The sequence below is a fragment of the Rattus norvegicus genome, chromosome 6, assembly GCF_021556685.1.
Source record: "Rattus norvegicus strain SHRSP/BbbUtx chromosome 6, alternate assembly SHRSP_T2T, whole genome shotgun sequence".
In the NCBI taxonomy this organism is placed as follows: domain Eukaryota; kingdom Metazoa; phylum Chordata; class Mammalia; order Rodentia; family Muridae; genus Rattus; species Rattus norvegicus.
Genome location: NC_141539.1, coordinates 45,629,472 through 45,642,030, shown reverse-complemented (window position 1 = coordinate 45,642,030; position 12,559 = coordinate 45,629,472). Strand labels below are relative to the sequence as shown.

Genomic DNA, 12,559 nt, shown 5'->3' with positions numbered 1-12,559 from the left:
GCCTGGAACTCAAGGTCATCCTGCTTCAGCCTTCTTGCCACTAGAATCATAGGGGTGTGCCACCATACCTTGCCTGCCTCAAACCATGTTTATTGTGAAACATGAATATAACCTTCCAGTGGCCCAGGATTTATCTGATTCAGTAGTGTCCCCTGCTCTGCCTGTGTATGTGTACAACCGGAATACTTTAAATATAAACACACATGAAGTACTCTGCTGCAAGAGATGTCATACAGTATTTTTTTGGAGCTGTTTGTTACCATTGGGTCCATACCCAGGCTTTACCTGGGATGTAGACGGTGGAAAGGCGACTTCCTAGTACCTCTGGGTGGTGGGTGCTGTTTGAATCACCCATCTTGCAGGCTCAGAATGGAGCCACAGTTCTCTTGGACAGAGGGGGATATGTGTCCATTACTAATGGCTGCTACAGGGTTGCAGGGCAGTGCATTGATGTATAAAGGTCCCAGGAGCTGAGTATTCTTGACCAAGATGTGCATCTGGACAGAGAGCTCTCGAAAGTGTGTGAGAAGACACTGGGGCTTCCAAGGAGAGCAAAGGCCCTGTGCCCTGCAAAGGAGCTAATGGTTAAGGACCGGTGAGGTTCTGGGTCCCAACCCAGGGCAGTGTCACAGAGCACAGAGGCCATACTGGGTCTTCCGTGTGTCCCTTTCCTGCTGGCTAGGCCCTGGGTGCTTCTTGGCAGGGAACTGAGGACACTCATCACCTGGAATTATAATACCCATTTGTTGCCAGAGCTCAGCTCTGAGAAGTCCATGTCACTTTGTTGATGACCTTGCAGCCCAGAGCAGGGATCATATCCTAGTTGTCCCCAGTAGGGGCCTTGTTTCTTTTATAATGAAGGCTAAAAAGAACCTTGTTAGAATCAGTATTCAGAAACGTGTGTGTGTGTGTGTGTGTGTGTGTGTGTGTGTGTGTGTGATTTGATTGATTATGCATGTTACAGCATGAGTGTGGAGGTCAGAGGACCACTTCATAAAGTCTTTATTCTGCCCCTGCCTTTATGTGGGCTGCAGGGATTGAACTCAGGTCCTTAGGTCTGCCAGCAGGCAGCTTTGCCTGGTAAGCCATCTCACCAGTTCCTCAATGTCCCTTTCTGCCGAGTAGTTTTCATTGACATAGCAACCCTGAGGCCAAGTGCACAGGAGTTCTCAGACTCCCCACTAAAAATTGATGTGAAAGCAATACTTGTGTATATGAAAAAGTCATGGTCTCCTGCCCACCCGCTTGCTTGCAGTCCCGAGAGCGTGGATATTTATGGAGCATACGACTCCTTTCCACTATGCAATAGATGCATGCTATTCCATATACAATGTGGACAGTCCATCATTTATTAACCCAGGGTCTTATAGATCTCAAAGTGATTTCTGCTTTTCCCCATCACAATCAAGTCTGTGGTTACTGCTACTCACAAAGATCTGTTGTTTCTGGGGGCTGGTGAGATGGCTCAACAGGTAGAGGTGCCTGCTGCCAAACAGGATCATTTGAGTCCGGTTTCTAGAACCCACATTCAGGGAAAGAAAGAACGAACTCTCGATAGTTCCGTGGAAAGAAAGAACTGCTTCCCGCTAGTTGTCCTCTGAGGTCCACATATATGCTGTGGCATGTGCATGCATGTTCCTGCATGTACACACACACTCTAAAAACATGACCTATCTGTAGAATCAGTTCTTGCTAAGGAATTGCTGGGGTTTGCTGTGTCAATTGGGCAGTTCTTTCTGGGACTTTGTCATGTTAATGACCGGAGCCCTGGGTGTATGGTTTGTGATTCTGCCATCACTATCAGGGTGTTTGTGGAATGTTTTTGTTTGGGGCTTTCTGAAAGACCTTAAAAATTAAATCATTTTGTGCATGTGTGTGCAAGGGTTTGTGTGTGTGTGTGAGTGGGTCTGTGTGTGTGTGTGGGGGGGTATGTGTGCACGAAGGTGGGTTTGTATGAGTATGCAGATGTGTGCCTGTGCAGCAAGTGTGTGTGTGTTCAGATGTGTATGTGTGCGTGGGCCGGTGCATATGTGAGCATGCAGGTTTGTGTGTGCAGGTGGTGTATACACGTGCACATATGTGTTGGTTGCCAGAGATTGACATTACCTTCCCTAGGAACTTTATCTTTTGAGCGAGGGTCTCTACCTGAACTTGTTCCTCTTGATTCAGTTGGATTCACTGCCCTGAGAGGTCCCAGGGATCTCGCTGCTTCCTCTCTGTTCCTCCCCAGTGGTTTGTGACAGCCTTTTTATGCGGGTGCTGGGATTAAACTCAGGTCGTCATGTTTTGAGAGTTGTACTTTGTGGACTGAGCCATCCCTCTTTTGATTTGCATATCTGCGGGGATCTGGGTTGATGGCTACTCATGCATAATTGTCCAAGAGTCCTTTATTGTCACATGATCCCCTTATGTTATTGTGACAAGTTTACAGCGGGAGTGACTGACCCGAAGCCACCCTCACATGACCTTAATATTTCAGGCGGTGGAAAGGCATCAACAAAATGTGTGGGGTTAGGAGAGCTGTGGCAAGGATTTTGAATTTTGACAGATTTTCAAAGTGGGGGGAGAGATACCACATTTGGATGAAGTATAGACTTTCCTAATGGCCTAACTAGATCAGGAGTCACGAGACTTACGGCACTCCTTGATGGTGTCCCGAGGCTATGTCTGGGACAGTCTGAGACCGGGGTGGTGGCTGTGCCAAGCCTTTGCAGAATGCCAGGACTGATGAAGGGAGTCACATGGCCTCCTGTCCTAGGTTGGGGCCTTGAAGTGAGGCTTCCTTCCCAATATGAGCTTCATATTTATCTAGGGAGATCTTACCGAGAGATGGCATTTCGGAGAACTTATTGTTGGTTTACAATGCCAAGCGAGAAGCAGCTACATTAAAGAAAAAAAAAATCTGTGTTTTGTGACTGCAGAGTTCCCCAAGGCCCTGGCTTAGGCCAGAGCAGAGCAGCGGTTCTGTTCTCAACCTGGGGGTCTCGACTCTTCCACAGGGGTTGCATATCAGATATCCTGCACATCGGATATTTACATTACGATTCATAACAGTAGCAAATTACAGTTCTGAAGTAACAATGAAAATAATTTTAAGGTTGGGGGTCATCACCCCATGAGGAACTGTCCTAAAGGGTTACAGCGTTGAGAAGGTTGAGAACCACTGGTGTAGAGAATTCCAGGCTTGTCAGAGGGGTCTGTGTGAACTGGTAACATTCTCCTTCAAAATACATTTGAGACAGGGACCTTGGACTCCTGTTTCCAGTGTGTTAAACTCTGCCAGGTACAATATCTGGCCAAATTCAAGATAAAACCCAGCAGACCCAGTGGACTTTAAAGTAGTCTGGTGGCCCTGTCTTCAAGCAGGCCCGTCAGAAACGTCAGCGTTGGTCTTTGTTCTCTTTGGCTCCTCTAATCTTCCTTCACCCTGGACTTGTGTCTGGATACTTTCTTTTCAAATCAGACCTCTCCCTTCCTGCCTCATCAAGTGCTTTCAAGGAAGCTGAAACACCTCAGGCATAATGGGATTATGGGCCTGTGGGAAGCCGCTCTGCCTGGGCAGGTTTATTCTGGCTGTTTATCTTCAGGCTAATGGAATTATCCTCTTCCTTGAGAGCCTTCAGTGCTGGTGCAGCTGAAGGAAGTGAAATTTGGGACTTTCTGTCTATTGGTTTGATCATATAGAACTTTTAAAGAAAAAATTGCACAGAGCTTATTTAGAAGAGAGCCTAGTGTGGGGCAGGGGCAGAGAAAGAAGGGCCTGGTCTACACCCACCTTACCTGATTTCAGCCCAGCAGGGGCCTGATTTATTGTGGCTTGTAAAAGGTCACAGTGTGTCACATGCCTCCTGGGCAGGAGTTGTCCCTTGCACTTCAAGTCTTATTTTTTTGAGGCAGGGTCTCATGTAGTCTAGGCTGGCGTCAAACCTAGGATGAGTTTGAATTTCTGATTTTCCCGCTTTTACAGAACTTCCCAGTACTGTGACCGCAGGCTGCACCACTGTACCTGGTTTATGCAGTGTTGGGGATTGAACCCAGGGCTTTTTGCGCGCCAGACAGATGCTCTTCTATCTGAGCGACATCTCCACCTCTTCAGTAATTTTAAAGTGAACGCCTTAGTTAGGGTTTCATTGCTGTGAGGAGACACCATGACCAAGGCAACTCTTAGAAAGGACAACAGTTAATTGGGGCTGGCTTACAGTTTCAGAGGTTCAGTCCATTAACATCATGGCAGGAAGCATGGCAGTGTGCAGGCAGTCATGGGACTGGGGGAGCTGAGAGCCATTCCTATTCAAGCCACTCAGTGCTGCCATCAGTGCACCCCTCTGGATCAGAAACCCTTGGTCTAGGTTGTCCACTCGCTTCTTCCTCTCAGCCCCCCGTAGCTGCTGCTCTACTGTGACTTCTCTGGCTGTCCTGTGGATGTTTGTCCTGTTTTGACTGGCTTCTTTCACCATCCTCACCGCTCTCCTGCCTTACCCATGCTGTGGCAGAACTCCCTCCCCTCCTCTTCTTGAATGTGTGTATGTGATTGGGTGTGTGTGTGTACATGTGTGTACATGTGTGTTATGGTTTGAATATGCTTGGCCCAAGGAGTGGCATTACTTGGAGGTGTGGCCTTGTTGGAGTGGGTGTGTCACTGTGGGTGTGGGCAATGAGACCCTCACCCTAGCTGCCTGGGAGTGAGTATTCTGCTGGCAGCCTTCAGATGAAGATGTAGAGCTCTCAGCTCCTCCTGCACCATGTCTGCCTGGACGCTGCCATGTTCCCACCTTGATGATACTGGACTGAACCTCTGGACCTTTAAGCCAGCCCCAATTAAATATTGTCTTTATAATAGTTGCCTTGGTCTTGGTATCTGTTCACAGCAGTAAAACCCTAACTGAGACAATGTAGAGGCCAAGAGTGGACATTGGGTGTCTTCTCTCTCCTGACCACACTAAGGTCAGGAATTCTCACCGAACCCAGAACTCACTGATTGGGCAAGCCTAGGGAGACTTTTAACTCTCAAAGCCCACCCCCAGTAATATACTTCTAGCATGGCTGCATCGCCTCTACCTCTTCAAGACAGTGCCAGCAACTAGGGACCAAGTGTTCAACCGTGGGGGAGATTTCTAATTCAAAGCTCCACACTGATGTCACTTCCTTTTGACTATCAACACCTTGCAGATGTATTCTTGCACTGCCTTCCACCAGTTCAGCCGTTAAGACTCTCGCTGGATAGCACTTGAAACCTGGCAGCAGAGTTTTCTACCCTCACTGTGCCCTGCTTATGTAGTCTTAGCCAATTGTCAGGTAAATATCTTCATATATGACTTTCCGTGTCCCGTGACTGATACAGTCAGTCTCATGCACCATAGGACTCAGGGCAGCTGAACCTGTGTTGTCAGCCAGTGCCCACTTGCATTCATTCTAGAACAAACCATCTTGTACTCTCTTTGCTCCGAGTTGTGGAAAATATCAAAGTTGGTCTTAGCTGAACTGGCCTGGCCTGCAGCTTCCTTGCCCAAGAACTTGGTCTGCTGTTCAGTGACCAAGCACAGTAAGCACACTCTGTGTAGGGGCAGGATAGAGTTAGGGGGATGCTCTGGTGGATGTCACAAGAGGGCTTGACTGGACCAGAATAGGGGTTGCTTCCAGTGAGCCTGCCTCTGATCTGACAGCTTGGTACCAAGCCTGTGACCATGGGCATCTGCTTTGTGATGTTTGAATGTACTTTTCTGTTTCTTCCTGTGACAGGCCTCCTACCCACAGGGTTATTGAGTGAGGCACCAAGATGTGAGATTGGATACATGACAGAAATTGTGAAAAAAAATGCCCTTAAAAATGATCCCACAGGACTAGAGAGTTGAGACTTTTCCTCTTTTGCTAGACTCAGCAAAGGCTAAAGTCTTAAGTTTAATGTGGAGGGTGACATTCTGTGGAAGAATGTCAGGGTTGGGACATTGTGCTTTTTAAAATTGCAGGTCTTTTGGGGGAATTCTGCATCTCCTGTTTTATTTTCTGAGGCAGAATCTCACATAGTACAGGATGGTGTTGTAAAAATATAAAACATAAAAAATGCTGTCTTTTATCCCCACTAGGTCTACACTGCAGTGCCCCAAGATATCTGCTGGATATCTTAATTCTCAGTCAGCAAAGCCTCTCACCTGCTCTGCTCTGTCCCATATTGCAATGCCGAAGGCCTCCCTCTGAGGCATCAGCAATCTCTCTACCTATCTAGTTCCCAGCGCAGGTTCCCAGGCCAGGAGCACACATCCCAACTCCATGGTGGCCCAGACCAGCCGCCCCACACTCCATTACACTTAAATCTACACATAAAAGAACACACAACACAATAACCGTTGACCCAATCGATAAGATATAATTGCCCACTTAAACATACAAAGCCCAGTACCACCCATCCCTTAAGAACATTAATAACAACTGTAAATACACAGAGTGGAATCGTAACATCACCTGCCATGTTGTCTACCGGCTACTCTCCCTCTCCTCCTCTTTTGCTCCTGTCTCCTCCTCCTTCCTTCAAACTTTTCTCCCGCCCATCCTTCCTTCAAACTTTTCTCCCGCCCATCCTTCCTTCTCATCCAATGACAGGCGTCATTCTATCTTGTGCCTGCCTCACCTGTGACATCATCCCACAGGATGGCTACCTGAGATCCTGATCCTCCCACCTCCACCTCCTGTGTGCTGAGATTGCAGGGATGGGCTAACACTGACTGATGTTTTGGTTATAGGTGTATTAGTTCTCTATCACAAGCCTGGCCCAGGGACTCTGTCTTTTATATGAGCTATAGTGCCAGGTCCATAGGGTAGAAGTCCCAGAGGTTTGCAGAGGATGGAGGTTGGCTGGCTGGTCTGGCAAGCGCCCCCGCATACGTGTCCCCTGCAGTTGTCAGAGAATAGGTGGGTAGGCAGGCACTGGACAGAGACTGATAAAAGCCCTGTTGAAGCATTCACACTGTCAGAATGCAATACAAGCTGACTGTTGGAGAAAAGTCATCAGCTGTCACCCTGGGCCATGGGCCCTGTGTACTACAGTACTGAATGGACCTGTAAGATACGCCCGTGTTGCAGTAGCGGCATGCTTGTGAGGAAACCAACTGCTTCCAGATTGGCTCTGAAGTCTGCTCCATGGGAGAGAATGAATGGCTAACACTGCATGTAGAACTGCTCAAGAGCTTACAGAGGGAGGCCACAGGCCCTTTGAGGGACCTACTACTGATGTGGGGGAATCTGCTACTAACGCTTTGCCAAAAGGACACATAACTAAACGGACTTCTGAATGTTTATGACATTAATTTGTTGTGTGTGTGAGAGTGTATGCCAGTGCAAATGTGAGGAGGTGGGAGGATCGGGCTGATCTGTGGGAGTTGGTTCCCATTCCTCCCTGGTGTTCTGCAGAATGAACTCAGGTTTTCAGGCTTGGTGGCAAGTCTCGTACCAGCAGAGCCTTCTTGCCAGCTCCTGAACAGTTCCGGTTTATACATACAGGTAGCTGAGGCTCTCAGGCTCGATCAGAGATACCTTTCAACAGTGTTGGAGTTTTGTTGCTGTGAAAAGACACCACGACTATGGTAACTCTTATAAAGGAAAACTTAATTGGGGCTGGCTTACAGTTTCGGATCTTCAGTCCATCATCATCGTGGTGAGAAGCATGGCAGCGTGCGGGCAGACATGGTGCTGGAGGAGGAGCTGAGGGTTCTACATCTTGAGTCCACAGGCAGCAGAAGTGAACTGGCTTGAGCTTCTGAGACCTCAAAGCCATTCCTCTATTTCCCCAGCGAGGCCACACCTACTCCAACAAAGCCACGCCTCCCAATAATGCCACTCCCTATGGATCTGTGGGGACCATTTTTATTCAAACCACCACAGGCAGTGAGCACTGGTCAAAATGGGGACTCCTAACTCATCAGAATGTTGAGAATAAGCAACTGTGGAGTGCTTGGCCCTGACTGGCCAAGTGCGTCACCCCCTTTGAGGCCTGGGGAACATGACAGAAGAGTACTTGGCGTGGAAGGACTGTGGGACAGGAGGAACAGGACGGAGGAGTGGGGAGGAGTATAAAATGTTACCTGTGCTGTAGAGTCCCAGCTCCTACTGTGAGGCACTTCCTCTGGCTAAGCTAAGCTGCACATACAGAGCTCTCTCTAGTCCAGTGGCCTAAGCTTTCTTGTGTTTGATGATGAAGCAACATTGCCAAGCACAGGTGTGAGAGATCACATTCACCGTCGTCCTGGCATGTTCTTGGGTTAGGATTCTGGGCCTCTCTGTGCTGGATGCAGGGCTTCTTGACGGGGTGGGAGAAACGGGCCGGTACAGGGGTGCTGTGGAGAACGTTCCAGAACCAAAGTGATGTGGGCAGAGCGTGAGAGTAGAATACGTTCGCTGCATCATTGAAATGGAGCGATGAGTTGGAGGCCCTAGGCGGCCTTCCACTGTGAGTTGCTCTTGTGAACTTGTGCCTTCTGTCTGTGTCTCAGGTTCAGACAATGAATTACGTGGGGCAGTTGGCCGGCCAGGTGTTTGTGACGGTGAAGGAGCTCTACAAGGGACTGAACCCTGCCACGCTGTCAGGATGCATCGACATCATTGTTGTCCGCCAGCCCAATGGCAGTCTGCAGTGCTCCCCGTTCCACGTCCGCTTCGGGAAGATGGGTGTCCTACGCTCCCGAGAGAAAGTGGTGAGGCCTGGGCACCCCCTCCTCAGAGCACGAGGGCTCTGTCTCCTGCCCTGAGTGCTCCGACTCAACGTGCAAGAAGCCTCGTTGCACAGTTTAATGCTCACCAGTGAGCACATTGTTCCGGGCACTATGGCATCCACAGTTACTCTGAGACTTGGGCACACCCATCCCATTGCTTATCAAGTACAAGGCTCAGAAGGCACAGCAGACAGGGCAGGGCAGGGCAGGGCAGGGCAGGGCAGGGCAAGAGAGCATGGCACAGTGAGGCCGGGGTGGCTTTTAGGCCACTTCTCAGGAAAACGCAAGGCTGAGGATCACCTGATGGCCCAGCCCCTCCTGTGCCTGGGACCAGGTTCTGTGTTCTAAGTTGCCCTTCTGTGTGGTCAGGTCCCCTTTCCACATGGTGGCTGTTTATGAGGGAATAGGTGGACATGGTATTTCTGTGCCGTGGTTTCAGAAGCCCTATGGAGTTACTTCTGTTGTATTCTACTGGTCGGGTGCCAGTCACAGGCTTCCTCATCCTCAGAGGGAGGGCAAGTGTGCACACTGGTAGGAGCGGGAAAGTTCTGGATCAACAGTGGAGGTACTATAAAGGACCAGTGTAGCCGTGTTTGGAAACCAGTGCCCAGGGCAGGCATGCTTGCCTTAGGGACACCGGCTGAGATGGGAGCTGCTCTAGGGGAAGCTCACTGTGCTCTTAACTGTGTTTCCCCTTCAGGTGGACATAGAAATCAATGGGGAGTCTGTGGATTTGCACATGAAGTTGGGAGACAACGGAGAAGCGTTTTTTGTTCAAGAGACTGACAACGATCAGGTGAGGAGGGCTGGGTGTCCAGGGTCACTCCAGGGTGTGGACAGCAGGTGGGCCCAAGAGAAGGAATTCTGAAGCCTTTGCCGGCTAGATGCTGACTGCCATCAGAGCAAAGACTTGCCTGTCAGAGGGACTGAGCCAGCCAGGCAGTGTGTATGCTGAGACCACAGCGGCCCAGTCCTGGCCTTCTTCAACTAACTGCCATTTCCAGGAGACAGGGTGGGGTGTGTGGTGTGGGGTGGGGACTCACGGTATCCACTGGCTGAATACTCGCTGGTATGCAAATCGGAATGCCTGACTTTTCGTTCTAGACAGGTTAATATTATTATGTGTATGTGGGCTATGCACGTAAGGTGTGTATTTATGTGTGTTACTCATGACTGTACCCATGCATGTATATAGTGTCTCTCTGTCACTGTCCACCTTAGTTTTAAGACAGGGTCTCTCATGGAACTTGAAGCTTGCTTTGGCCCTCTGTCTGGGCATTGGTCTCTGGTGATCCTTCTGTCGCAGTTCTCCGATTCCGGGGTCACAGCATGTGTGTCGTCATGGCCAGCTCTTACATGGGTGCTGAAGATTTGAATTCAAGTCCTCTTCCTTTCAGAGCGAGCAGTCTTACCCATGATGTGCTGACAGTTTTACCGAGATACCTATCACTAGTGGTTCAGTGGTTTTTAGTGTGTTTGCAGACACGCAGTCGTCAAGCCGCTCCGTTCTGGGAGTTTTACATCACATCTCCATGTACCACCTTATATCTAGCCGGTCTCCCAGCACCCAGTCTCCCAGCACCCGGTCTCCCAGCACCTGGTCTCCCAGCACCTGGCCCGACAGCCATTGGAGCTACATTACCTACTTTGAGTTTTCACATGAATGAGATAAGGCAGGAAGCTGCGCTCCTGCCTGGTGTCTTTTACTTTACACAACGCTTCGAGCTTCAGCCGTGTGGTCACACGTGTCTGAATTTCAGTTTTGACACTGGTTTATTCTTGGGGGTGCACGTGTGCCACCACCTGTGTGGACATCAGAGGACACCTTCTGGGAGCTGGTTCTGTTCTTCCCTGTGTGGGTCCCAGAGGTGGGCCTTTGAATCGTCAGGCTTGGCAATAGGTGCTTTACCCACTGAGCCAACTTTTGGGCCCTGTTAGTGTTCTCAGTGGCCGAATAGTTTGATATACCACATTTTGTTTACTTAAGTTGTCTCTTGAGGGACTCTTGGGCTGTCATCTTTTGGCCGGTGTGAGTAATGGTGTTGTGACCATTCATATTCAAGTTTCTGTGAGCACTGATGCTTTGATCTTCCCCACCCCCACTCCACATGCCCTCTCCCTCCCCTGTGTATGCCTAGGAGTGAAATTACTGGGTTGAGTGGTACCTTCATGGCGTTTAACACTTTGAGGGGCTGGGGCTGGGGAGAAGACTCAGTGGTTTTAAGAGCGCTTGCTCTGCAAGTTTGAGGACCCGAGTTCAAATCTCTAGCACCCAGGTTAAGAAAAGCTCTGACTCTAGCCTTACAGGGCAGAGACTGGCAGATCCAAAGAACTCGCTGGCCTGCCACCAGCCTCGCTGAAACAGCCAGGTTCAGGTTCAGAGAGAGAGAGATTCTGTCTGAGCTCAGTGGGGTGAAGAACAATAGAGTTCTTATTCTGCGGCCCTTCTGGGGCTCCAATGAAGTGAGCTTTTGCAGGGGTTCCTTGCTGAACCCACTTAAGCTGATTCCTTTCTGGGAAGTAGTAAACACAGTGTCTGCAATTTAAATGGCCCTAGGCTAGTGATTTTGTTATCTACTTGAGGGAACAGTTTCTGGGCCTGAAGCCAAGGGCTGCTTCTGCCCCACTGTTTGCTGTAGGCCCCGCAGCCTCCAGGCAGCTCCTGTCTGTGGGAAACCCTGAATTCACTAGCTGGTTTATTATAACCTCCTGCTGCTCCTGGCTGAGACCCATTTTAGGCTCTCATGAGATGAGCCGTTTGGGGCTCCTATGCCACAGAGGCTGTGTACCAGCTGGCCAGCTCAGCCTCAGGGGGTGCCTGGGAGCCTGCTGGACAGGAAACTTGTACACTATCACCACTGCTTCCTTGTCCTTAGGCCAGCTCTACTCTTCTGTATGTCTTTCCAGCGATTCCTGTCTCCTACCTCACCGGCTATGCAGCTGGATGTGCTCTGGAGTGACAGGCCCACAGTTGTCATCTGGATTCTTTCTCTCTTTTTAAAATGAGATGGGCATGTCTCCATGCAGGGCCGGGGAGTGAGAATGCACACATACACACGCCCACCCAGCTGCCCCTGGAAACCTACTTACCTTCACTCTGACACAATACAATGTAAAGCTGTATCCGGGTCCCACAATAGTGTCAGTGACTGTTTTCATTTTTCTCAGCCTTGGATGTTTTAGATGAGTTTTGTTGATTTGAAATCACTAGTAATGGCCTGACTCTTACGATTCTATGAATATTGTGTTCAGTACAAAAAAGTGTTTGAGGAGTGGATGACTCTGACTCTCTGATGTCCCCCCTCTGGCTATGAGATGCTGGGCTGTCCTGCTGGGCTGTCTCCCGAGTAAGTCCTTTGTCATGACCCCTCTCCTTCCCTTCAGCTGTGTTAATGGGACTCTTGAACACCTCCTGTTTAGGAAGTCATCCCCATGTACCTAGCCACGTCCCCCATCCTGTCAGAAGGAGCTTCGAGAATGGAAAGCCAGCTGAAAAGGAACTCTGTGGACAGAATCCGGGGCCTGGATCCCACTACAGCTGCCCAGGGCCTGCCTCCCAGCGACACCCCATCCACTGGTTCTCTGGGGAAGAAGAGAAGGAAAAGGAGGAGGAAGGCCCATTTGGACAATCTCAAAAGAGATGACAATGTCAACACATCTGAGGACGAGGACATGTTTCCCATAGAGATGAGCTCGGATGAGGACACAGCACTGATGGATGGGAGCAGGTGGGCAGTGAGGGAGCACGGGGATCTGTGGATGGAGCAGGTGGGCAGTGAGGGAGCACGGGGGTCTGTGGATGGAGCAGGTGTGCAGTGAGGGAGCACGGGGATCTGTGGAGGGAGCAGGTGGACAGT

The 12,559-nt window shown here is 49.8% G+C and overlaps 1 protein-coding gene across 28 annotated transcripts in view; it reads left to right on the top strand.

Moving 5' to 3' along the window:
- The window catches only part of Lpin1 (lipin 1), a 106,498-nt gene that overhangs the window by 52,659 nt on the left and 41,280 nt on the right, over positions 1 to 12,559 (top strand). For all 28 annotated transcript variants that reach the window (XR_015621857.1, XR_015621855.1, XR_015621854.1 and 25 more), the window contains 3 exon segments: positions 8,484 to 8,684; positions 9,403 to 9,498; positions 12,123 to 12,430. Coding sequence is in view for 19 of the 28 variants with exons in the window: in XM_087553152.1 (XP_087409278.1) it covers positions 8,484 to 8,684; positions 9,403 to 9,498; positions 12,123 to 12,430 (605 nt within the window). In the remaining 9 variants the exon portion in view is untranslated.